The sequence below is a fragment of the Marmota monax genome, unplaced genomic scaffold (assembly GCF_021218885.2).
Source record: "Marmota monax isolate L192 unplaced genomic scaffold, Marmota_monax_Labrador192_F-V1.1 WCK01_AAM20220418_F8-fsc00012, whole genome shotgun sequence".
Lineage (NCBI taxonomy): Eukaryota > Metazoa > Chordata > Mammalia > Rodentia > Sciuridae > Marmota > Marmota monax.
The window spans coordinates 18526339-18553684 of record NW_026695227.1 but is presented as its reverse complement, the minus strand read 5'-3'; the positions used below and the strand labels follow the sequence as shown (position 1 = coordinate 18553684).

Below are 27346 nucleotides of genomic sequence, written 5' to 3'. Positions count from 1 at the left end.
TTAGAAACAGAAATATGTACAGTCCAAGTTAAATAAACAAGCCCTCAGCTGAGGAACAGTCATCCCTCAGGATGGACAGGTAGCATTTGTACAAGCCTTCTTAAATAATCATTGTGGTTCAACAATGTCTAGGATCAAACACCTTATAGCTTCACTGACAAATATCATCCATTTCTTATGTCTCTTAACTCACAAAGTTGTCAAGCCATTTTAATTAAGCAGTATAAATGAAACATAACTGGTAACCAAACTCTCTGGATGAGAAATCTTTATTGTGGAAGCAATCCTGAGTTATTTCCAGCAAGATGCTGAACAGAAAGTAAACAGAACTTCCTAGTGGCAATTATAAAACCACATCTTGGGATTACTTTACAGGGCTGCTACCAAGGCTTCTGCTTCTTTTCTCCAGGTACATCTGTTTGTAGGTCTGAAACACTGAATCTTTTATAGGGTTTGGTACTTTCTCAAATCCATCTGCACTGAAGCTTCTCTTGCAAAGTCTTAAATTAGTCTCATCTAAAGAAACAGAAATGTTACTTTATTTTCTTTGTTACTCTTCATACATGACCAATATACAATCAAAAAATTGAAGAAAATTATACATTTATCAATGGGACAAAAATGTTAGGAAAAGAGTTAATGAAGCGTATACACATGAGCTCTTGCCTTTCGTGTTTCCTCCTGTCAACCCCATTTTCATAGCCCAGGGCTGGGTTCCCTTACCTTTATCCTGGCTTAATAAAGTCATTCAACTGGGCACTGTGGCACACAACAGCAGCTCAGGAGGCTGAGGCAGGAGGATCATGGGTTCAAAGCCAGCCACAGCAACAGTGAGATTCTATGCAACTCAGTGAGACCCCATCTCTAAATAAAATACAAAAAAGGGCTGGTCGAGTGCCCCTGAGTTCAATCTCTAGTACCAAAAAACAACAACAAAAGAACCCCCAAAGATCCACATTCAATGTACATTTTGTATAGATGTGACTTTTTATTGTGTGTGTGTGTGTGTGTGTGTGTGCAGGAGTGCATTTAATCTCAGCCCTTTTTATTTTGAGACAGGGTCTTGCCAAGTCCTTGAGGGTGGCCGGGAACCTGGGATCTTCCTGCCTTGGTCTCCTGTGTTGCTGGGACAACAGGTGCTTATATATGCTAGGCAAGTCCTTCACCACTGAGCTACAGCCTGAGCCAGTAATGGCTCATGTTTCTTTGTCAGCAAGGTGAGCTAGATTAAGTTTATTTTTTAAAAAAGTAAACTGACTTCTCTCTTTAGAACAATAAAATCTCTGGTCTGTTAGGGTCACTTCAGCTGCTTCTTCTTAATATGGCTTTTTTTGGAATGATGGAAGTGGCTCCAGGGAGCCCAGCCAAAGACGTGAACTTGGAAAAAGAGACCCACAGATGGTGCTTCTTGTCCAGGTAAAGATTATGCAGGTTGATGAGCGCATGCACTGCCTCCTCCACGGAGCCCATCTGGATCAGCGCCAGCTTACGGTTCTTTTTGAAGAACTGGAACCTCTTGACCACGCCCCCAGTGCTGGAGAACAGGACCTTGAGGTTTTCCTCTGTTCGGGAAGGTGGGATGTTGGAGAGGAACAGGGTGGCGGAGGGCGGGAAGATGTTCTGGAGGGATCTGGAGTCGGGCTTCTTAAAGCGGTGCAGTGGAGAGTTGCTGAAGTCCTTGGTGAGGCCCTGGCCCTCCTGTACCTCGTGGGGCAGATCTAAGCTCTGATGCTTGGACAGCATGATGTGGATGGGCTTCGTATGCAGCTTTAACCCGTTCAGGTGCTTCATAGCCAGCAGGGCCTGGTTCCCATCTGTCATCTGCACAAGCGCGTTCTCCTTGTTGAAGAACATCTTTATCCGCTGCACATCACCATAGAGGCCGAAAAGAATAAAGAGGTTTTGGAGTCTGACTCTTTTGGGATTGAGGTTGCTGACCAGCAGAATGGAGTTCCCAGGCCCTGCCAGGCTTGGGGTGGGCAACAGGGCTGGGGCTCTATGCACATTAGGATCAGAAAGAACCACGGCTTGAGGAATTGTAAAGGTTGGAGGGAACCCAGGTCCTGCATACAGAGAGGTTGTGGCCATGGTCTGTTCCTGTGGAGGGTGGCTGTCCCCAGAGGGAAGGTCTGGGCGTGTGTAGTCATGGCTTTTGTCGTTGTTGTACTTGACCTTGAGGTTGGTGATTTTGGAGAAGTAGATGCGTAGTGTGCAGTAGCCATCAAGGATGTTCTGCCTGTCCAGTGACAGCTTGGCTTGCTGGGCGCTCACAGGATCTGCGTACTGCAGTAATGCCTGGGATTGGTTGTTGCTGATGAACTTGATGATTTTCAGGACTGTGCCGAACTTGGAGAAAGTCTGGTGCAGTACATCCAGGGTCACAGGGAAGAAGACGTTCTTTATGATGATCCTGAGCACAGGGCTGTGCCCAGCTATTGTCATCCCTGCATCCACAGCTGTGGCCGAGGTCAGGTTCGCAGAATGGACAGAGTTCCCAGCCTGCAGGACCACTTCAGCTTGTGCTCGGTTTGGGGAGAGTACCTCGCCCTTGGTGACTTCACTGGGCAGCTTGTTGATGTGGATCACAGGGGGCTGGACACTGGCACTCTTGCTGTCACCTTTGAACTCCTTGCTATCATTTCCGTTTGCTGCAGAGGTAGAGTTGCTGCTCATTATAAAGGGTCCTTCAGTGACACATGTAGAGAAAAGCTCGTCAGATCCCTGATTTGCGCAGGTCAGGTTCGCCGAATGGACAGAGTTCCCAGCCTGCAGGGCCACTTCAGCTTGTGCTCGGTTTGGGGAGAGTACCTCGCCCTTGGTGACTTCACTGGGCAGCTTGTTGATGTGGATCACAGGGGGCTGGACACTGGCACTCTTGCTGTCACCTTTGAACTTCTTGCTATCATTTCCGTTTGCTGCAGAGGTAGAGTTGCTGCTCATTATAAAGGGTCCTTCAGTGACACACGTAGAGAAAAGCTCGTCAGATCCCTGATTTGCACAGGTCAGGTTCGCCGAATGGACAGAGTTCCCAGCCTGCAGGGCCACTTCAGCTTGTGCTCGGTTTGGGGAGAGTACCTCGCCCTTGGTGACTTCACTGGGCAGCTTGTTGATGTGGATCACAGGGGGCTGGACACTGGCACTCTTGCTGTCACCTTTGAACTTCTTGCTATCATTTCCGTTTGCTGCAGAGGTAGAGTTGCTGCTCATTATAAAGGGTCCTTCAGTGACACATGTAGAGAAAAGCTCATCAGATCCCCGATTTGTGCTAACTGCTATGTCTGGGTCAATGCAAATGCAGTCCATGGCACCAAAATGATGTCTCATCTTTAAAATGGAAATATCCTAGCCTCTTTGAGGATTAAAATGACTAACTTGTAAATTGCCTAAGAGGAGGGAAACTCTGACCTGAGGGCAAGTCCAGCCTGCTGTCTATTTTGGTAAAGAGTTTACTAAGAACTTAGTCTCCACTAATTTATTTGCACATTATTTGCAGCCTCTCTCTTGGAACAATGACAGAATTGAGCAGTTAGGCTAAAAACCTGAGATATCTAAAACGTTTACTATATGGCCTCATATAGGAAAAATATGAAAACCCCTTAGCTAACTCAAAGTGATGAGATTTACTTTCTTTTTTAAAAGGAAATAATAGACCCCAGCTTCCTAGCCCATATGGCATGACAGAAAAGTGGAGAATGCCCTCTTACCACTCATAAAAACATCGAATGACTAAAAGGATATGGATAAAATCATTTCTTAAGCATTAAAATCATAATCTAATTTACATGGTTTCAAATAATATAATTAATAGACAATTTTACCTGTTTCTTGGCTGGTTTCCTGCTTCCTTTTCTTCACAGTCACACATTTTATCCAATCTTCTTTTGTACTTTTTATTCCTGAAACTATTTAAATATTTATTTTCAGATCTCTACATATTGTTATTCATCTCTTTTTGTAATATAATGAAGAAATATCACATTAAGTTGAAAATAGATTTTGGAATACACCAAGATACGTTAGGGCCTGGAAAAATGATGTATGAAGTGCTTGAATACCTCCAATGAAAAATTAGCTATTTTTAATAAAAGTTTCTCTTTACATTCTGTATTCGTTTCCCTATGGGGGCTGAAACACAGACACATCTGGGGTATTCAAAGAAATGAGAGGGCAAGCCAGTCCCATGGCCCATCTACTTCCACTTATGTGGCTACACCCAAGGCCTCAGGTTCTAAGGACCCAAATGAAATGGATTATTGAATCATCCACATTTAACAAATTGAATTCTGTATTCTCATCACACATTCCTCTCACCTTCCATGAAAACGTACCCTGTTTATGCTGAAGCTTTATACACCCCAACAGAGAGTCAGAAAAACACATCAGAGACAGATTTTTACTCAAAATCCTTTAGGTTTCCAATCTGGATTTCTAAGCACAGTGCTTTATGTTAATAATCACAATTCCTGAATGTTCAAACATAAATGAGTACAAACAACTAGTCAGTCATTTTCTCCTTTATTCCTGCTCTGCTCATGGCTGCCACTCTGTCTTTAGTGACATAAGTTACTACTGGATGACACTGCTTTCTGGTCCCCATTTCATGTGCAGATTAGATGTTACCATCTGCACTTTACGGAAATAGTCATTGACAGTTTCAAAGATGAAAATAAATTGATCAATTTCTATATGAACAAGAGGACCTTCCTACTAACCTTACATGTCTCCCAATATTTAGAACAAAATTTCAATTTACAGGACTGCTTTTAAATTATGTCAAAAAAATATTTTCGATAATATTATCATTTCTTAATTTTGGCAATCAGGATTGAATCCAGGGGCAATTTATCACTAAGCTACATCCCCAGCCCTTTCATTTTCTATTTTGACAGGACCTTGCCAAGTTGCTGAGACTGGCCTCCAACTTGTTATCCCAAGTGGCTGGGATTATAGGCGTGCACCACTGCACCTGGCTCACAATTTTTTTTTTTTTTTGGTGGTGCTGGGGATTAAACCCAGGGCCTCATGCAAGTGAGGCAACCACTCTACCAACTGAGCTATATCTCCAGCCCTCACAATATAACTTGATAGTAAATGAAATATCTGTATTTGGCAAACTTTATGATTTTATGTATCTCTTGTCATTACTATGAATTTACTATAATTTACAATAAGGGAGCCACAAATCTAAAACAAACATTGCTCAAGGAAACATTATCTGACAATAACGAATAGTAACTGTGTAACACATTCACATGGCCCTTTTATCACCTACACCTCTTCATCATGTTGTACACATCAAGAAAATTATACTTCACCTTGCACGGGGGCTTGCTCTTGCTCCTTAGAATGAGGCTTCTGATCATTCCCTTTTTTGACAGAGTTTTCATTCTTTAACAGTACATCTGGACATAATTTAAACTCTAACATGCTTGGTTTTACTGTGGTGTCTTTCACAGGAGAAGAGTTCTGAGGGTTCTTTTCCTGCTCTTTGTCTTTCTGAAGCTTTTGGGGTGGTGAACTGTCATACTGGGTGAGACAAATGCTTTTCTGTTCCGTGCACTTAAACGCAACTCTGTTCAGATACAACTTTCTTTGCTTGTTTGCTTGGGGAGGCATTTGGTGGAATTCAACTTCACTACTTGTATTGGTGGATTTTTGGTCAGCTTTGGTTTTATCAGTACACACTTTGTCAGGCAGCATGCGCTCAGCTCTTCCTTTAACATTCCTTGAACTGTCATTCTTAGACTTCTCAGAATGGTGGAATTTGAGGCTTTTAACATTGCTGGTCAACACATTTGCTGGTTCTTTAGAAGCCTCTGTACTACTGCCTGGTTTCCCAGAGTTCCCCATCTGCACAGGAAGCTGACTGGGCCTCCCATCAGAATCATGTGGTACATTGTTAACACATGTCTTCTCTGATGTTTTGTTGGCCATCCATTCTTTATGCTTCTGCCTTTGTAAATATTCCTGCGGTGTTATGATTTTCTTAGATGAATTATGCTTCAAGTCTGAGGACTTTGTGTTTTCTTTAACACTGTCTCTCTCATTAGGGTTTGACAAAATATTACAGAATTTGAGTGCACCTCCCACATTTTTCTTCTGTTCCTGTTTATCAGATTTTTCCTTGTTTATCTCCCCATCCAGTATGTTCCCTTGGGCTAACTTTCTTTCTTCTGTATGTCTTTGTTTGGAGGTACCTACCCTAAACTTAAATTTTTTCTTTTCTGGTGATAATGAATGTCCCAAAGAACCATTCCTCCTATGTAGCTCTTTAGTTTTCACTTGGAGTGGATGAGAGTTCTGTGGTATGTGTTTCTCCTGCTGGTTTACCTGGGAAGCTTCTTCACAAACCATTGTCATTTTATTAGTCAAGTGAAAAGACACTTCATGAAATTTCAATTTTCTTTTTCTTGTATTACTTTGCAAGCCATCTAGTTTGTTGCCTTTTGGTGAAAATTGACAATTCAATTCTTTTTCTTTTAGGGAGCTGTCCTGTTTCGCTTTAGATGTGTCCTTTTTATCGCCATCACATTTAGAGAACTGACCAGGCAATTCCTGTTCTGTCCTTAGCGAGCAGTTTTTTGTTTCAGATGTATTTTTTATACTCTCACCACATATTTCAGGAAAATTTTTTTTCTCAGCCACCAGAGTAAGAGTTGTCTTTGGATTATCTGAAACATTAAATTCAAGGATAGTGATATCACTTTCTGAGGTTGTCTCTCCTTGTTTACAACTCTTGGTCTCCAAAGGAGAACAGTGATCCTTCCCTTTCTCTTCCTCTGGGGTGGAACTCTTGATGGAATTACACTGGCATTGAGGCACTCCTTCATAGACCGTTGTGAGCCAACCCAATGCACAGCAATGGATTTTGTCTTTTTCTGGGTCCCATGTTGTAGAATCACAACTGGCTTCTGAGGTAGTTGCTTGTGGGACAGACAGGCTCCTTTCTGCTATAGGCTTCTCTGTCTGAGATTCTGCCAACCTATCTACCTCACAGGCTTCCTCTGTGTCTACATCACAGGGTTCACCATCTTCGGGAAATAATTCTTTCATTTGTTCTGAGCTTAATATGGTAATATGTATTTGGTCTGTGGAGTCCTGAGAATCACAAATAGTTTTATCGCCAGTTTGATCTTGTGAGATTTGACCTGTTACTTTTTGGCCCCCAGACTTTTCATATAAGTTCACAGCTTCAATGCCATAGGGAAACTCTTTTAGAAGTTCTGAGAGCTGGTCATGTAGATAAAACATGGGTGTGTCATCATCATGAATCTCCTTTCTTGCAGGATCTTGGGTAGTGACATCACTGGCTGCCTTGATTTCTTGAGGGTAAATACTCTGCTGAATCGTGGGAGGTGAACAACATACATCTTCACCTGTGCTTTCCTTTTCAATGGTTTGTTCTAAATTGCTTTCCTCTGGAATTCCTCTGTTTGTTTCAATATACTTAAAAGATAACGAATGATCAACTGTTTCATCAGGAACATCTGTGCACTGCACACATTCATCTCTTTGAAAACCAAGGTCCTTATTTGTAGTGGTATTATCTACTTGTTCTTTTTGTTGACTGCTATTAATCACTTGCTGATAGGATGAAGAGAGTTTCTGTGGGTCGATCTTTTCCAAAGGGGAAGAGTTGAATATCTTTGCTATTTGAGAATTATAAGTTATATCGCCTTCAACAAGAGAACAAATATTTTCAATCAGTAATATATCATCACTCTCAACAGAAATGCTGTTTGATTTATATGAGGCTTGCTGATCACCCAGAGGACAGTGCTTTCCTTGACTGGTATTAGACGTGTGTTCTGAATTACCACTAGTTGGCTCATTCCGCTTTTCCTTCTGAGTTAGTGGAAAAGCATTGGTTGATATTGTAGTATTGGCTACTGGACTGTTAACATTGATGTTCACTGAAGCATCCACTATTTTATTTTTTTCCATTTGACTTTGTAAGCTACAAATACTACCTTCTTTGATAACTGGATACACCAGTTCACGTAAAGCTTCAGGTGTCATTCTTTTGTGAGGCAATGATCTGACATTTGAAAGAATCAAGGGTGACACAATAGCAATCTGAAGTTCTGAGCCCTTGGGTACATTTGCACCAGAAGAGTCATAATTTTGTGTTATCATTGTCAAGGTTGTTTCCTGGGATGACTCTGCCCTTTTATTCTGAGAATTTCCTTCAACTGAACAAAACCCCTTCTCATCACCCTCTGTAGTCACTGAAATTCCATGCGCAGTTGTGTTTGTTTTTAATTCATTACACTGCTTTTCCTTTGAAGGTTTTGAAGCTTCTTCTGTTGCTGTTGTTGGTGTCTTCTTCCAAAGATTGAGACATGTTGTTAGCAATTCCATGGAACAGTGACTGTCACTTTTAGCAGATATTCCTTGGGTTGAGAATTCAGAAGGCTGAGCTGGTCCACTACAAGAACTATTTGCTGTTTTCCTATAACCCATTAGAAGATTTTTATTAATTCTAATTTTCCTTGAAAGTTCTGAAAATTTCTTTTTAATTTCTACCAATGATTTAATATCTCTCACTAACTTTTCTTTTGTGTCTAGTACCCGATTTGAAGCTGGATTGCAGGAATCCATTCTTTTCTCTTGATTATTTTGAGCAGGAGTCTGAACACTATCCACAGAAGATCTAACTGGTTCATTAAAAGGCTGTGCAATATTAGTATGTACTTTCAAATCACAGAAATTTCCAATTGTGTTTAAATTTTCACTAATGTTTGGCCAGAGCTGATGAAAGCCTTTAGTTGAGTCTTTTAGTTCAGATGAGCACACTTCAGGACTCTGAGGAACTTCCATAGGCAAGTTTTTTATAACATGTTGAGAATTTGGCAAAGGCTGGCTTCCATTTCCAGAAGGGTAAGGAAGAAGAGGAGGGGGTCTTTTGTTTGTTTGTGTAGGGTATTGACATGAGGACACAGGCAGAGTCTGTGATGACTGTAAAATGTGCGTTAAGGTTGGAAGCTGACAATTTTTAACTTGAGATGATGTAGATAGCATGTTTTGTTTCTGAATAGCTGGCTCTTGTAAATAGCTTTGTGGTGCAATGTTTTGTTTCTGAACAGCTGGCTCTTGTAAAAATCTTTGTGATGAATAAGAGTATTGCTTTGGAGGTCGTCTATAATCACGATAAGTCTGTTCATTTGATGTATACTGTTGCACCCAATCAACCTGTCGATCTGATAGTGATTGGCTAAGTCCCTGATCTTGAAAAGTTACAGGAGCTCTTATAGAATTTGAAGTGTTCATTTGTAGTTGCAAAGAATACCTATCTGATGATACAAGTTGACTCTGTAGTGCATGAGCATTAGACATATTAGTTCCAACATCAGCCTGATGACATACAGTTGCCTCTATATGAGAAGGCATGGAATTCCTCATTGATGAATTCAACCACACATTTTGCGAAACTCCTGAAGACACTTGCAAATTAGGATTTGGTTGTCTGGGTCCAGTATATTGCGTGCATGTTATTCTTTCTACTGATGTTTGTGAGGCCATCACTGTCCTGTTTTGCGTATTAGAAACAGGAATTTGAGGAGTATTATAATTTCTGGTATTTTTCACTGGTTGTAAAACTGGATTTGAATTACTGGGATACTGTGAAACTGGATTTGAATTACTGGAATACATGCATGCTTCATTATTTCCAAGATAGCTGAAAGAACTTGGAGATGTTGTGGTAAGCTGGTTTATAAAAAACTGGTGCAGAACAGATGACTGGCTTTTATTATATGGTGGTGGTGGCGGTGGTAACATATCACCTTCTGGCTTTGCATTCCAACTCATGACTGGTGTGATATGGTAGCAGTGGAATAAAAATGTTGTTTTTGAATATCAGGAATCTGCAAGAAATAAAGATTTGCTATTAAATTGATCTTCTGCATAGACAGGATTTCTAAAAAAATTAGTAGCTGGGACTGGGGTTGTGGCTCAGTGGTAGAGCACTTGCCTAGCATGTGTGAGGCACTAGGTTTGATCCTCAGCATATATGAATAAAATGGAAGTATTGTGTTCATCTACAACTAAAAACATTTTTTTTAAATTAGTAGCTAACTACGTCTATCATAATTACTGAAATTTTGAGACCAAAAAACACTATAATCTTAGAAAAGGAATAGCAACAAAAGCTGCAATAAGAAGACAACAATTAAATGTATAGAATGTATAAGAGGCATTTGTTTACATGACATGGTTATTACTGTTATTTAAGTGGCTATCACTTTATGTTCTACTTGTTATTTTTGGACAGTGCTAGGGAATCGAACCAAAGGCCTCCTTCAAGCTGAACATGTGACATACCTGAGCTATGTCCTTAACCCTACTTTTGCTTGTTTTCATAAGCTTCTTATTCGAACTAATCTGTGCTAGTTTCAAGCAAAAAAACAAAACAAAGAAAACAACAATAACAAAAAACAGAGTACATTACTTTATTCAGAAATTTTCTAGACATAGCCTGGAAGGGTGAAGCATGCCTGTAATCCTAACCAATTTGTGATGACAAATGAGGCAGGAGGATTAGTTGGAGGTCATCATGTAACTGAGTACAAAGGACCCTTGTATTCAATTCCCTAAACAAACACTGGTTCATGCATAAAATCACATTCCTATAATCCCAGCCACTTGGGAGGTGAAGTAGGAGGATCCCAAGATCAACATCAGCCTTGGGCAACAAAGTAAGACCTCAAATTCTCAGAAAACCAAAGCATCTTGTATGAATCTTAAAAAAGGAAGAAGGGACATCCAATACCATGTGCTGGAGATGTCTCTCAAGCAAAGTCAAGGGGACAAGAAAAGCAGGCCTGAGTTGGAAGCAGTGGTGCAATCCAGGAATCCCAGCAATGTAGGAGATTGAGGCAGGAGGATCATAAGCTTAAGGCCAGCTTCAGTAGCTTAGTAAAACTTAGTAACTTGTCAACTTAGGAAGATCTGTCTCAAAATTTAAAAATCAAAAAGACTGAGGATATAGCTCAGTGGTAAACTGCCCCTGGGTTCAATCCCCAACCCCCATACAAAAAACAAAGTAAAGAAAAAGAAAGTGGTTTTTCTCCCAAAACTAAACATCTCGTATGTGCTTTTACATTTGTGCTGAATGTTTCTAGAAATGCCTATATATAAAATCAATGTGTCAAGATACACATAAAAATAATTTTGATAAAGTGACAAACTATTTCAAAAAGGTTAAAATAGTTGGCACTCTCACCAACAGTCCATTGATAAATCTAGAAATAGACAAAAGCCAGTGTTGAATCCCTATAACCTCACCAACTTGGGAGGCTGAAAGCAGGAAGATGTCAAGTTCAAGGTCACTGTCAGAAACTTTGGGAAGCCCTAAGCAACTTAAGGAGAACCTGTCTCAAAATAAAAAATAAGACCTGGGGATGCAGCTCAGTACTTCAAAGGGCCTCTGGGATAAATCCTCAGTACCAAAAAATAAAATAAAATGAATTTAATTGTAATATCCCCAGTTGGAGTCTATTAGGTAGCTGGTTGTTGATGGGGAGTGATGCGTAGAGGTGCCAGAGGGTAAGTGGTGAGCAATGTGAGAACGTTTGGTCTGGAGTTTTCTCTCAAACACAGTCCGAGCAAACTAATACAGAGCCTACTGTAAACTGGGTTTTCCCCCACTCCCTTCTCCTTTTTTGCTAGCACAGAACTAAACTAGAGCATATATAAGCACTCTGAAAACTCAAATTAGAAGGAGGGAGTTGTCATGATAGTTAAAAGTTTTCTCAAGAATGCCTAAAGAAAGGGCTGGGGACTAGCTCAGTGGCAAAGTACTAGCCTACTGTGTGTTAGTTAGGGCCTGGATTCAGCCCCCAGTACCCCCCTACAAAAACCTGTTTTTGTCAGCTTTTTCACTAGTGTGTGTGGTAGAAGGACAAGGCAGAGAAAAGTACTTCGGGACATAAAAATCAGGAAGCAGAGAGAGAGAGCTCCACTCATCAGGGAAAAATATATATCACAAAGGCATGCCCTAGAGCAACCTACCTTCTCCCAAGTACTCCACCTGCTTAGACCATTCTAATAGATCAACCACCAGTTAATCCATCCAAGTGGATTAATGCACTGATTAGGTTAAGGCTCTCATAAAGCAATCATATCACCACTAAACTTCCTTGCATTGTCTCACACACAAACTTTTAGAGAAAAACTTTTTTATTTAAACCATAACAAAACTCGTCTCTGGGTTGGGGCTGTATCTCAGGTATGGAGTGCTTGCCTAGCATGCACAAGGCCCTGCATTCAATCTCCACAACTTCCAGAAACAAAAAAAATAAAATACAATAAAATAAAATAAAGAATGAATGAAAAAAGAAAGCATCTCCTTCTTTGCATAAAAGCACCTAAAATTTTCTGAAGAAAAGTCAGGCCTGGCACAGTGGCACACGCCTATAGTCCAGCAGCTCAAGAGGCTGAGGCAGGAGGATCATGAGTTCAAAGCCAGCCTCAGCAATGGCAAGGTGCTAAGCGTCTCAGTGAGACCCTGTCTCTAAATAAAATACAAAATAGGGATAGGGATGTGGCTCAGTAGTTGAATACTAGTAGTTGAGTTCAATCCCCAGTACCACCGCCCACTCCCCCGACAAAAAAGAAAAGTCAAGAAACGTAGACATCTAACTCAATATTACCTCACAATTCTACTTCATTGTATTGAAATCTGATTTATATTCAAAATAGGTTTATTTTTCGATCCTCTCAGAACTTTTTTCTCCTCCCTGGTCCCCAGCTACTCCAATTCATATACTACTTCCCCATACTCTGCTGCCTATTCTTCTAAGGGGAAAAAAATTACACACACACACACACACACACACACGGGACTGGGGGTATGGCTCCTCAGTGGCAGGTTACGGGCTTAGCATGTGCAGCACCCAAATAAATAACATCCCATTCCCCTTTCTTCTTGGCATCAGACTGTCTCCATGGGGTAATTAATTCACACAGCCTATAGGATTTTGAGTGTTCAACAAACATAATTACTAATCTCTTAGGGTTCTGTACTGCTAGTCTTATTTACAGCCCTTCATAAAAATCTCTTAAGAGGAAAATTTGCAATTGCTCCTTATCCTGGTTTCAAGGCACCCAGAATGGACACTGCCATGTGTATGTCATTTTTTTGCTGCATCAAAGAATACGTACAATTTTACATAAAAGTGTAATTCCTCTACCACATCTGGTAGTGCACACTGGGAATTGCAGTCACTTGGGAAGTTAAGGCAGGAGTTGAGCCCAACCTCAGCAACTTAGCAAAAACCCTGTCTCAAAATGAAAAAAAAAAAGGGCTGGGGATAGAGCTCAGAGTTAGAGCCATCCTGGGTTTAATCTCCATATCAGAAAATCAATAAAAATAACTTATGTTTCCACGAAACTAAAATATATAATAAAAATATCATTAAAGAAATTAAGATACTAAATTAAGCAATATTCTTTTAGCTGGGCATGGTAAAGCCCATGGTAAAGCCTGTAATCCCAGCGATTTTTAAAAAAACAAATGGCTGGGGATGTTAAGTCAGTGGTAGAGTACCCCTGGGTTCATTATCCAATACCATAAAAAAATTCATCCAATGAAAAACAATAAAGTGTTATAAAACTCAGAAAATGGCAGATATTAACCCAATTATATCAAAATAACATTAATCAATCTAAAAGACAGAAATACCAGACTGGATAAAACTACCCAACTATCCAACTCTACGTAGTTTGTAGGAGACACACACCTTAAAGAGACAGATTAACGGGATGGAAAAAAATCATCATGCATAACAGCAGCCACAAGAAATCTCCTATCTTTATTTTCTATTTCTATAACTGAATACCACACCTTGGGTAGTTTATAAAGAATAAATATGGGGCTGAAGATGTGGCTCAAACGGTAGCGCGCTCGCCTGGCATGCGTGCGGCCCCGGTTCGATCCTCAGCACCACATACAAACAAAGACGTTGTGTCCGCCGAATACTAAAAAATAAATATTAAAAAATAAATAAATAAATATTTATTTGGCTTATGGTTCTGAAGGCTGGAAAGTTCAAGACCAGGCAGCTGAATCTGGTGAGGTTTTTCCTGTTGGTGGGGACTTGATGGCATCCTAAGACAGCAGAAGGCATCCCATGGCAAGATGTAGACAAAGCATCCAAGCTCAGATTGTTCCTCTAAACCTTAATTACCTCCCAAAGGTCCCACCTTCAAACATGGTAGTTTCTACTGACTGAACACCTCACATGGGGATTAAATTTCAACATGATGTTTAGACGGGGGCATTCAATCGATAGCAGCTGGAATGGCTACACTAATACACAGACAAAATAGATTAAGACACAGGATCTCAATTCCCTACTTGCAATGATGAATAGAAAAATGGCCAAAAATCAGTAAGAAAACAGAAGCCTTGAACATACACACCCACATCCTTTCCCCATTAAAAACAAAACAAACAAAAAAAAAACTGAAGTACCTAAGTTATAGGAGAGGGACTAATTGTCCGCTAGTTGTAGGTAGGACCTGTCTCTAGTCTTTGACAGTTACTGTGGATTGGACCCAGGTGTCCAAATACTCATGAAGTTACAGTCAGCACACAGGCCTATAATAGCAAGCAGATACCATCAACACACTGAATTCTTTTTCTTTATATTTCCTTTTGGTGGTACTGCAGTTTACACTCTACCACTAAGCCACATCTCCAGCCCTTTCTTTTTTTGAGACAGGGTCTTACTATGTTGCACAGGCTGTTCTTTATCTCCTGCCTTAGCTTCCTGAGTTGCCAGGATGACAGGAGTATACTACAGTGCCTGGTATCATTATAGTCATTTTAAAATTGAGATATAATTATTAAATATATTTATGGTGATATATAATTCATGATAATTCAAAACATGTATACTATGAAAAGCAGAAGAGCCCCATGTCATCAACTGATTTTGTAGTGTTGGCAAAAGCCAACGTGGGAAACATTCCTTGCCAAAAGGCAAGGATGTTAACAGCCTTGACACTAGGATCTGACACTTAACAGTTATCCAATATTTCAGTACAATGGGCTTCCTGGGTGCTGCAGGATAACTGATGTCCCTAGCACTGTAACAGTAGGATAGCTACAAAAATGTTTCTAGCTCTATACCTATTTAATACACAAAAGAAGCCTCTTGTTAATTCATATGCCTTGAACAATTTACAAAGTCCCTGAAGTTTAACTTCCTGGTTATGAGACACTATATCATAAATTTGCAGAGCTAGTTCTGGGTCACTGTCCTCCATCAGAGGGCAGTGTCCCATCTGGCCCCAGCTTTGCTTAAAATTATCTATTTTCTTTATTTCTGTATTTTTCTCCATCTCCAGTAGCCTTTTCTCAAGATAGTTTGTGATGCTGTGTGGGTCATGGCAGTATACAATGATCAGATTACCTGCATCTCCTTAAAGGCAATCATTTTAATATTTTGGAAGCTTTTCTCCTTTTGTTTTTTGAAATAAGGCATAGACTGATGGATTGTACAATCAAAAGAATGGGAAGTTAATTGATATCAATATACACTCTACTGTCATTTTATATCTAAAATGAACAAATAAAAATTTTTAAAAAGAAATAAGGCATAGATTATTGTTAACAAGTTACCCTAAGATGCAATAGAAAACCAGAAATAATTTTCCGTATCTGTTTTCCCCCCCACTTTCTGGTACTGAGATTAAACCCGCAGCCTTCCACATGCCAGGCAAATGCTCTACCAATTAGGTAATTCCCAGTCTTTTTATTTTGAGAAAAAGTCTGCCTGAGTCACTAAGGCTGGCCTTGAGCATTTGGACTTTATATCTGTAACAGGTGTGGGCCACTAAACCAAGCCTCTGTTTTTGTGCCCCTTTCTTAACATCCTCTGTCCCTTCATGCCTCTTTCCTACCTGCCCTTTCCGGTATATAGTGACCACTATTTCATTCCATTCTTCTATGAAATCAACTTTGTACTTTTCTTTCTGTACCTGTCTTATTTCACTTAAGATAAGGACCTCCACTTACCCAAGTTGCTGCAAATCATTTTTCTTTTGGGTTAACAATATTCCATCACATATACCACATTTTCATTATCTATTTATCTGTTGATGAATATTCCAGTTTATTCAGCATCTTGGCTATTAAAGGAACTAAATTCTTAGACTCTGTTGTGGGGAACTGTCCTAGGATACCCTTCGTAAGATACGGTGTAGGTAAATGAGCAAACCTGAAACTCTGACTGGAGATATGGGATAGTCTTCCCTTATTCGTGGATTTGCTTTTCAAGACCTAAAAAGATTTAGTGGAAAACTCCAGAAGTAAACAATTCACAGGTTTACTATTATGTACCTTTTTGAGTAATATGATGAAATCTCACAGCTTTCTGCCCACAATATGAATCATCCCTTTATCCAGCACATGAATGTATCTACTCTGTACATGCTATCTACCTGCTAGTCACTTGGTAGGCATCTCAGATAGATGGTTTTCAGTGCTTACATTCAACTAATCTTTATTTTACTTAAAAATGGCCTGAAAGCACAAGACAGAGCAATCGTGATGGTAATTCAAGTATGAAAAAAAAAATTCTGTAAAAGTGCTTCCTTTAAGTGAGAAGGTGAAAGTTTATCATAATGTATGCACAGTAAAAATATAGTATCCAGTACAGCCAGGCGCACACCTATAATTCCAGCAGCTTGGGAGGATAAGGCAGGAGGATCACAAGTTCAAAGCCAGCCTCAGCAACAGTGAGGCAGGAAGCAACAGTGAGACCCTGCCTCTAAATAAAATACAAAATAGGGCGGGAGATGTGGCTCAGTGGTTGAGTGTTCCCGAGTTCACTCTCTGACACCAAAAAGAGAAAAAAAAAAAGAGAGAGAAAAAAAAGAAAAAAAATACCCAACACTACTCAGTTTCCATCTGGGAGTCTTGAATATATCCCCCACCAATAAACTGGAACTACTGTAGTTAGCATAATTTGGCTCTAATAATCCCAATCATCCGCCAACAAGTTTTACCATTTGCAAGATGGACAATTCTAATGTGCTGATGCTGGTAAGTTGTGCTGGCCCTCACTTCGAGACAAGCAGTCCTTTTTGAGGTTGATAAAGAGCCATAGCCCAAATTTCAGAATTCAGGGTCATAATTCACACATTCCTATTTTATAGGGAATCTGGAGACTTTCTATATGTCATAATGATATTATTACTCAGCACTTTTTACTTATAAACCATGGTGGTCGATTTTCTGGTAGAGAAGAGAGCTAAATCTAAGGTTAAATTTTACTGTCTAGAATTTTAAAATTTGGTGCTGGGGTTGTAGCTCAGTTGAAGAGATTACACCATGTTTAATTTGCTTGGGGTAGTGATGCATGCCTTTGATCCCAGGTACTTGGGAGTCTGAGCAGGAACTTGGCAAGTTCAAGCTCAGCCTGGGAAACTTGAAAAGAATCTAAAAAAAAAAAGTTAAAAATGCCGGGGATGTAATAAGGTCCTGCATTCAACCTCTTGTAGCATAAAAAAAGAATAATGATTAATTAATTTTAGAAGTCCAGCTGTGGGCTGGGCACAGTGGCACATGCCTGTAATCCCAAAGACTTGGGAGGCTGAAGTAGGAGGATAGCAAGTTCAAAGCCAAACTGAGCAACTTGGGGAGAACCTGTCTCAAAATTTAAAAAACACAAAGGGCTAGGGATGTGGCTCAGTGGTTCAGCACCCCTACGTTCAATTCCAGGTGCCCCCCCCCCCCCCCAAAAAAAAAAAAATCTGGTTGTGGTACAATGAGCCTATATTCCCAGTGACTTGGGAGGTTGAAGCAGGTAGCCTGGGCAACACATTGAGAACCCATCTCAAAAAAAAAAAAAAAAAAGAACCTCCAAACCCTGCCTCCTGTAAACAGACAATGTCTATCATTAGATTTGACAACTGGGGGATTTAAATCTTAGATGGCATTACTACTGCTACTATTTCCTGTGAAAAAACTGGAAAGACAGCTAGTTGCTTCAAATCCAAAGTGTAGGAAATTGTGAATAGCAAGCTGTGAGTTGCAAAAGTCATTTGTGATAATGGAAAAAAAAGGATATGAGTTTCTATAAATAAGTGGTAAATATAATTACTATGGATGTGGACTTACATTAAAAATTTATCAAAGATCTTGTTGGGGGGGAGGTAAATGCCTATAATCCCAGTGATTCTGGAGGCTGAGGCAGGAGGAGTGCAAGACTGCCTCAGCAACTTGATGAGGCCATAAGTAACTCAAGACCTTATTTTAAAAAATAAAGGGCAGGGGATGTGACTCAGTGGAGGAGTACCTCTAGGTTCAATTCCTGGTATCAAAAAGAAAAAATTCTTTTTTTCTTTTTCTTTTTTTTTTTTTTGAGAATTTTAATATTTATTTATTTTTTTTAGTTCTCAGCAGACACAACATCTTTGTTTGTATGTGGTGCTGAGGATCGAACCCGGGCCGCACACATGCCAGGCGAGTGCGCTACAGCTTGAGCCACATGTCCAGCCCCAAGAAAAAATTCTCAAAGATCTCACTAAGGTGAAGAAAATTCTTGTGGGGCTGGGATGTAGCTCACCAGTAGAATCTGTTTAGTATACTCGAACAATCCACTTTTATACAATATTTTTCTTACAAGAGAGCTTGCTAACCTGTCTATACAAGCTAAACAAATTCACTAACAATTAATGTAACCCCTCTCTCCCCATGTGACTTTTGTCTTTAAAACCTCTTTGAAATCGCTACAGAAGCACATGTTCAATTTTGCTTAAATTTGTATTACTGCAGAATGCAACAGTGATCAGCCTAAAATAACTCATTTCTTAATTTATACCTCTATTTCTTATAAGAGTTGACAACTCCAATATTACAAAAAGCAACATTTCTTGTAGACTATTCACTGATGTGGATAAATTGTGCAAAGCCAGGATTTCTCACTGAAAAAAACTGATCTGTAATAAAAGTATGTGAAAAAAAAATCATACATAATATTAAAACAACAACAACAAAAAATCAACAAAACCACAGATGCCAACACTTTGGGGTTAAGTCACTTTTCAGGAATTTCAGAAGTGTCATGATTTAGTCAACCTATAGTAGCTCCTTTTCTATTCTTAGTTAAGAAATTACACTATCAGGGCTGGGGATGTGGCTCAAGAGGTAGCTCGCTCGCCTTGCATGCGTGCGGCCCGGGTTCCATCCTCAGCACCATATACAAAGATGTTGTGTTGGCCGAAAACTAAAAAATAAATATTAAAATTCTCTCTCAACAAAAAAAAAAAAAAAAAAAAAAGAAAAGAAATTACACTATCAGTCCTTGAAATTGGACTTCTAGAATCAATTGTTCTAAATTTTATGTTATTTATTTCAAAATTTTAGCTAGTATTAAAAAAATAAATAAAAATTAAAATGTAACAGTTAATATTTGGAAACTTACTACATATCAAGAACAGCACAAGGCCAGTCGTGGCGGTGCATGCCTATAATCCCAGTGACTCCCTAGCTGAGGCAGGAGGATTGGAAATTTGAGACTAGCTTCAGCAATTTAGTGAAGCCCTAAACACTTGAGACCCTGTCTCAAAATTCAAAAAAGGGCCAGGAATTGGCTCAGTGGTAAAGCGCTCCTGAATTAAATCTCTGGTACCAAAAAAGAACTGTGCTGAATGCTTTGATTACAAAATATCATTTAAGTGTCCTAACAAATTAATGAGTTCAACAATCCTCCCTTGGGTGTAGCAGTGGTTCATAAGGGCAGACAACTCTATACAATTCCAAAGACACAGGCCAAAGACAGATCAGGCTGGCATGATGGTGCATGCTATAATCCCAGCCACTTGGGTGGCTGAGGCAGGAGGATCTGAAGTTTGAGGCTAAGCTCAGTACCTAGGTCCTCCACAATTCAGTGAGAACCTGTCCTAAACTAAAAAATAAAATTGGCCAAATTTTATTGTTATAGCATACATGTATATCGAATATGTAACAAACCCATTATTATGTACAACTATCATTGTTGATTATATATATTGTGTATGTATACTGAATATGTAACAAATTTCATCATCATGTATTAATATGAAAAAAAATTAGACTAAAAAAAACAAGTAAAAAAATAAAAAGGACTACAGATATAGCTCAATGATAAAGTACACCTAGGTTCAATTCCAAGTACCAAAAAAAAAAAAAAGACAAGATTATATTGACTCATGGTTTCCTTCCTTCCAATACTAGGGATTGAACCCAGGGGTGCTGTGCTGTACCACTGAGCAACATTTCCAGACCTTTTTATTTTGAGGCAGGATCTAACTTGCAAAGGGTCTCACTAAATCACTGAGGCTGTCCTCAAACTTGGAATCCTCTGTCCCAGCCTCCAAAATCATGAGGATTACACAACCATGTCAGGCTTGGCTCCTGGCTTTAGAGGTTTCAGTCCATGTTCATTTGGCCCCATCACTGTGATAATGCAGAACATGATGGAGCACATCTGCTCACCTCATTTCTGGAAAGCAGAGGGAGAAAGAGGGATAAGGGACTAGATACAGTTCCAAAGCCATGTCCCCAAGAACCTGCTCCCTTCAACTTGGTCCTACCTCCTAAAGTTCCCAATAATCCATTCAGCCATGAATCCCTCAATGCATCCCACAGATGAGCTCAGAACCCTCATGATTCCCAAAAGTCCCACTTCTGTATCGCTATATTGGGAACCAAGCCTTCAATAGATGGTTGGGAATCGGGAATCATTCCTGATACCAATAACAATGGTGAAAGAATGACTGCTTTCCCTGTAAAAGATCAGGAGTAACATGAGGATTCCACCTTGCCACTTCTATTCAATATTTTACTAGAGGTTCTAGCCATTGCAGTTATACCCCGCAAAGTATCCAGATTGGAACTGAACTAAAACTACCCTGTCATTTGCAGATACATAATGAATACATAGAAAATCCTATTAAATCCACTAAAAAACTAATAGAATTAAGAAACTAGTTTGACTAGGTTACAGAATAAAAATTAAGGATTTGGGGCTAGAATCATGGCTCAGTGGTATAGTGCTTGCCTAGTGAATGTAAGGCACTGGGTTTGATCATCAGGACCACATAAAAATAAAGAGTTATGTCCATCTACAACTAAAAATATATTTTTTTAAAAATTAAGGATTTTACAGAAATTGAAGATTTCATCATAAAATTCATATGAAGAGTGAGATGAGAAGATTCAAAACAATCTTAAAAAAGCAAACTTGGAAAACTTATACTTGAAATTTGGAACTTAGTACAAAACAGTAAACAAGAACACTGGGGTATTCATGTAAGATAGGCTTTGGTCAATAGAAAGCCAGAACCCATAAATAAACCCTCACATTTATGATCACTAATAAGGAATAAGTACATTTAAAAACAACCTAGCCGGGGCCAGAGTTATGGCTCACTGGTAGAGCGCTTGCCTAGCATGCATGAGGCACTGGGTTCGATCCCCGGCACCAGATACAAAATAAATAAAATGAAGGTATTGTGTCCATCTATAACTAAAAAATTTTAAAAGTAAAAAACTAGCCATATGTACATGAAAACATTTTTAACTTAACTTAAGCATCAGGAAACTGCCTATAATCTCAAGGGTTGGGGCAGGAGGATCACAAGTTCAAAATCAGTCTAAGCAACATAGCAAGGCCCTAAGCAACTCAGTAAAACCCCATTTCTAAATAAAATATTAAAAAGGGCTAGAGATGTAGCTTAGTCATCAAGCGCCCTGGTACCAAAAAGGAAAAAAAAAAAAAAAAAAAAAGCAATCTGCTTATGGTTTCTGTTTAAGAAATCACACCATCCAATTAAGTTTTAACAGTGATATTTTCATCTCAAGACTCTACAAAAGAAGCCTTGTAATTTGATACATCTCAAGAGAATCTCAAGTCATTGTCATTAAATCTTGGCAACTATAACTTTGAGCACAAAAGGTACAGCTCTAATCTCATTGGAGAAATTTGCTTCAACAGGCCACTCTCCCAGTTTCCCTCATGTACAAGTACACTTAGGGCATCAAGAACTTAAGCACTGCATAGCTGCCTTCCTACATGCACTTAGAATTCTTCAAGGTCTATAAGATTACCTTTTTCTCTAAAGGCCTCCCCCTAATGCCCCCCACAAAGTCTTGCTAAGTTGTTGAGACTGGCCTCAAACTTGTGATCCTCCTGCACCAGCCTCCTAAGTAGTTGAGGTTACAGGTATGCCCTACCACACACAACTAAAGGCTTCTTTCAAAATAAACTTTAACTTATATTTCAATAGCCAGGGTTGATGAACTATTCTTGTTTTATCTCAAACTGACATAGAAAGCATTCGTGGGGATCTACAGGGATGGGTTTAAAATGACACAAAGCTCCATAAATTTACTTAGAGCTTAAAAAAAGCAAAATGAATTTCCTGTAAGACAATGTTAAATGCATTAGGTCACAAAACACTTCCTCTAACATGACAATAGCTAATATGTACTATCATATGCCCGTAGCTGTTCTATGAGTATTCCATGTATGAAACTCATATAACTGATCACAATAATCCCATGAGGTATGCATTTTTTGTTATTCCATTTCACAGATAAGAAAACTGAAACAGAACACTGCTGTGAAGTTACATAGTCAGCAACAGAGCTGAGACCTTAAACAAAGCAGTGTGGTATGACTGTGGGGAACAACAGCCTTCATCATTACATAAGGCTTCCTAATACAAGTTGTGTGGTTACTAGAGATAAGCCTCACAGATAATTGCTTTGGCTTTATAGGACTAGTTTTCCCAGAATGGTGCTCTCCCACGACCCTCCACGCTAAAAACATTCAATATAGGCATAGTGGTGCACACCTGTAATTCCAGCAACTCTGGAGACTGAGGCAGAAGGATCCCAATTCAAAGCCAGCCTGAGCAACTGAGACCCTCAATAACTTGGTAAGATCTATATGCAGAAAAAAAAAAAAAAAAAGGAAAAGGGGGATGATATAGATCAGTGGTGAATCACCTGTAAGTTCAATCTCTATTACAAAAATAAATAAATAAATAAATCAAATAAGTGCCAGCACATTATGTACACCCCTGCCTAGGTAATTTCAACCAGTCACATCACTATAAACAACCTCTTCCTGAGCTAAGGGTGTAGCTCAGTGGTAGAGTGCTTGCTCAGTGGGCACCAGGCCCTGGGTTGGAGGGGAAAAAACAAAAAGCGGGTACCTGTTACATATGGGAAATAACAAACCCCAAAATAGTGTGGCCTAGGAAGAGGAAGAAGGCAACACATTGATCCTTTCCCAATACATTCTTTCCCAGTGTCAAAGAATGTATTGGGAAAGGAGATATCCATCAAGCCTAGAAAGAGTTTCTGGAGGAGACCAAAGCATTGATTCTTCCCAAAATAAACTCTTTCCTAGATACTGATCACTCACCCCAGGCCCTCAGTCTAGCCTGAAAGAACTACCAGACAAGGCTGGTTGTCGGAGAAGTGCCCATTTATTGAGGAACAGGCTCTGCATATTTATAGAGCCAGGGTGCTTTCTGATTGGTGGGTAAGGATCATGTGAGTCAGCAGGGCTCACCATTGGGCGGCTCTTCTGGGGGGGGGGGGGATGGGGAAATTAGTAGTCTGATTGGTGGGTAAGGATCCTGTGAGTCAGCAGGGCTCACCATTGGGGGGCTCTTGGGGGGGGGGACTCCCAACATAGCTCAGTAAAAACAGTTCTCAATTTCCTGAGTGCCCAAACTGACAAACTCATTATCCAATGCTGATTGATTGAATTAACATTTTATTCCACAACAGAGAAGTTATTCTACAGTGTGAATAATTAACTGGTTAAATCAAGGTCGGTGACATAATTACTTTTAAATGACTTACTCTTTAAATACTGTATGTTTACATGTCCTTTCACAGGTCAATCCCTTCCACCCAGAGGTTTTGTTTCTTCGGTTCTAGGGACAGCAAAAAAACATTTTGATCAATAAAAAGCACATTGCTGTGGATAGTGAATTCCTTAAGGCTGCACTGAAGGCACAATAAGTTCACTGAATTCTTATTAAGCATGCTAAAAACAGAAACATTAAACTGGGTCTGTCCACAAAATACCAGTAGGTTGGTTCGAATTCATGTGCTCCTCCAGGCCCACTATTGTCCTATCATTCCAAAACAATAATACTTTAGCAATTAAAACAACAACAACAACAACAACTGCGATAGTAAACGTGAATTCAACTGTACAGGAATGAAAAAAACACTAACACCTTAATATAGGTGCACAGTCAACACTGAAATAAAATGGGCCAGGTGCAGCGGTGCTTCAGAGGAGGATTTGAACCAGAAGGTGGTTCAAAGCCAGCCTGGGCAACTTAGCGAGATCCCAAGCAACTCTGCCAGATCCTGTCTCAAAATAAAATATTAAAAGGGCTAGGGGACTGGGGATATTGCTCAGTTGGTAGAGTGCTTACCTCTCATGCACAAGGCCCTGGTTTCAATCCCCAGCACCACAAAGAATAAAATAAAATGGCTAAGGATGTGGCTCAATGGTTAAGTATCCCTGGGTTCAACCCCGGTACCAAACAACAACAACAAAAACAAACATGATTTGATACAAAAACGACAATCACTAAACAAACTCTGAGGCTGGTCCATTAAACTGCACCCCAAGCTCATATTCGTCATTTGCCTTTATTTTCAAGGTAGGTATTCAAAGTACTACTAATAAACTCTTGGCACAGAAATGATTCCCCGAAAGCTTGCTGCCAAACTCAGGACGCTAAGGACCTTTGCTTAGAGAATCCCGCGTCCCTGGAGACCACCTAAAGTGGGTATGCATTTTAAAATGCCTCGAGGAACTAACTATTAGCAAGCATCTTCTGCACACACGCCTTCATAGGCCAACTGTAGATGCGTGCAGAGAAATTCTCTTCCAGGACGCTTTTGCTTAATAGGGCCGAGAAGGAGGGAAACCTAAACAGTAAAAACAAACAAACATACAACAACAACAAACCACAAAGGTTCTTCTTATCACTCCAACGACGAGACAGAATTAAAAGACATAATAAGCAGCACTCACAAACCCGCCTGACCAACCGCCTCACAGTTGAACAAAACGCGTTCCCGTCCTCGCCGGCCGCGACCTCTAAGGTTAAGCACATCGAAATTTAAGGAAAGCAAACACCGAGGCGGGGCCCTCCCGACGCCGGGCTGGGCCTGGGCTGCAGGGCAGGGCCGACCCACAGCAGCGGGCAACACCGAGTGCGCCGCGCAGCCCCGGGTGGCGGCCCGCGGGGCGCGCGCCCGGACGCCTAGGTACCGGGCGGTCCGACGCTCGGACCTCGCGCAGAACAAAAGCGCTGGGCCGCGGCGCACAGCTCAGCCCGCCGGCGCCTCGGGATCCCCCTGACCCCGCCCCGCCTGGGATCCCCGAAGAGGAGCCCGGGGCCGGGGTCCCGACCTCACACTTACCGAGAAGCGCTGAGGACAGCGTTCAAACCAAACCCAGAGAAGCGGGAGAACGCCCCCGGCCTCCCGGGACCCGGAGTTTAAGTCAAGTCGGGTCCGCCCCTAGGGGTGGGGCGAGGAGCGAGACTCGGGCTCCCAACAGTTGAGCCCCGCCCCGGCCGGCGGCAGCGCGTGCCTCGCCGCCGCGGTCCTAGTGCCGGGTAGATGAGCCTCCGCTACGCAAAGCTCAGCCAATAGCCTTAGGTTTGCCAAGCTCTTTCATTTGTTTGTTGGGATAACTCGAGCAGTCGGATAACTTTAATTTGTGTCCGAATTGTTATAGAGGAATCGCGTGGAGCTGAAGCGACCATGTGATCCCCTGTGTGTACCAGCAGGAAAGATTGCAAACCAGACGCACAGAATAGCAAGCGAGAGTTTTTTAGCGGAAGCCTGCTATGGTGGTGATACGCCTTTAATCCCGACAACTCCAGAGGCTGAGTGTCTCATTGGGCAAAGGTGCGACTTATGCAGTTGAGGGGGAGAAATTAAAAAAAGGTCCACCTGCTTCAGCGCTTTTCAATGTTTTATTCACTCACATTACTCAAAACAATTTCACTCTATAGGTTCTTAACCAAGAAAATGGCAATCCTTCATGCTGGGCACTACAAACACTGCAATAGGCCCAATTAATTCAAAGCAAGCAATTCTAACTCTAAGGAATGCAAACACACTTAATCATAACAGACCTATTACAGATATTTCTTCTGCATGCTAAGCTTAAGTGGTCCTTGCTTAACATCTGGATGGCCATTTTAAGGAAAAAAATTCGCTTTCTTACCCAGGGGTGTTTCTGAGAAAGGCTCATCACTCATACCAACCCAAGCCCTAACCTCCCACATTAGTACCTGCCCAGCTCTAATTCCTGAACCTGCCCCATAAAAGTCCCAGAACCCAAGCTTGTTTTGCCTCTCTCTTTGCAATAGACAGATGGCCTTTATTTGTCAACTCTGACAAATACACGCTCATGTGTATCTCTGCCTGGTCTTCATCTTTCATTTCTCACTTACCCATCTCTCCTTCCTCACTTTCCCTTCAAGTGCTAGATCAAGTGCTAGATTAAGGCTTAAGTCCAGCAGATGCACACTCACTCAGACTGCAGTGATCAAGTCTGGAACCGAATGAGGCTTCTCCTTGTGTGGAGTTGAAGACTGGTTGAGGAGATGGTGGTAAAGGGATGTGGCCCTTCTCTCCACAGTCAAGAGGCTGCTGTAGAGTTTGAGAGCAGTGAGGACAGATGGAGAGGATAAGGCAGACGAAGAGAGGAGTTGAGATGTCAGTCCAGGTCCTCATCAGGTTCTCAGGCCTGTGTGCATCAGTATCTGCTAGCTCAAATGTCTGTTCATTTGCTCCATTATTTATGCTAAATTTGGGAGCATCTGCACACCCCTTTGGTCCCTAGAGTCAGTACATATGGTCTGGTTGTTTCCACCCAGATATTACCCTTCTGACTCTTATCAGGTTTAAGGCAAATGACATGTTTATGTAAAGTGACTTCACTGATTCTTATCAGGGTTGTGGAAAGTGACTTGTTTTATCAGGCTATGCCTAATGACATTGGAGGGCTCTGTAGGCTTGTGCCTGGTGAGACTGCAGGTTTATTTTAAAATGGAGTTGCTTAGGCTAAGTCTGTCCCTACACTGAGGCAGGAGAATTCCAAGTTCAATGCCACCCTCAGCAATTTAGCGAGGCCCTGACTCAAAATTAAAAATAAAAAAGATTTGGGATGTGGCTCAGTGGTTAAGCACCCAGGAAGGAAGGAAGGAAGGAAGGAAGAAATCAAAGTGAAAAGTAAGCACACCATAGGCCCTGAGCAGAAAAAGGCATGGCTCTTTAACTCTAGGTTTCCACAGA

At 40.7% G+C, this 27346-nt stretch overlaps 1 protein-coding gene across 9 annotated transcripts; it reads right to left on the bottom strand.

The window, feature by feature from the left end:
• Window positions 1–251: 251 nt before the first annotated feature.
• Window positions 252–25587, bottom strand: Resf1 (retroelement silencing factor 1). 9 transcript variants are annotated; one of them, XM_058576170.1, is made up of 7 exons: window positions 25460–25567; window positions 23873–23946; window positions 22852–22942; window positions 20391–20495; window positions 5316–9866; window positions 3819–3902; window positions 997–3218 (listed from the first exon to the last, which is right to left on the bottom strand). In XM_058576170.1, exons 5-7 carry the CDS (start codon window positions 9808–9810, stop codon window positions 1303–1305), a joined length of 6495 nt encoding a protein of 2164 aa, XP_058432153.1. In that variant the 5' UTR covers window positions 9811–9866; window positions 20391–20495; window positions 22852–22942; window positions 23873–23946; window positions 25460–25567; the 3' UTR covers window positions 997–1302. The 9 variants fall into 9 exon arrangements, with proteins under 9 accessions (XP_046291730.1, XP_058432153.1, XP_046291722.1 ...); XM_046435774.1 differs by lacking the exons at window positions 997–3218; window positions 20391–20495 and adding an exon at window positions 252–516; XM_046435766.1 differs by lacking the exon at window positions 20391–20495.
• Window positions 25588–27346: the final 1759 nt, after the last annotated feature.

Bases quoted from the DNA above. Each gene is read 5' to 3' on its own strand.
- Resf1 (XM_046435770.2), bottom strand. From the start codon at position 9,810: ATGAGTTGGAATGCAAAGCCAGAAGGTGATATGTTACCACCGCCACCA. The intron at 3,903-5,315 runs GTGAAGTATAAT...ATATTTAAATAG, and splicing joins AGAGCAAGCCCCCGTGCAAG to TTTCAGGAATAAAAAGTACA. The intron at 3,219-3,818 runs GTAAAATTGTCT...GTGTCACTGAAG, and splicing joins GGAAACCAGCCAAGAAACAG to GACCCTTTATAATGAGCAGC.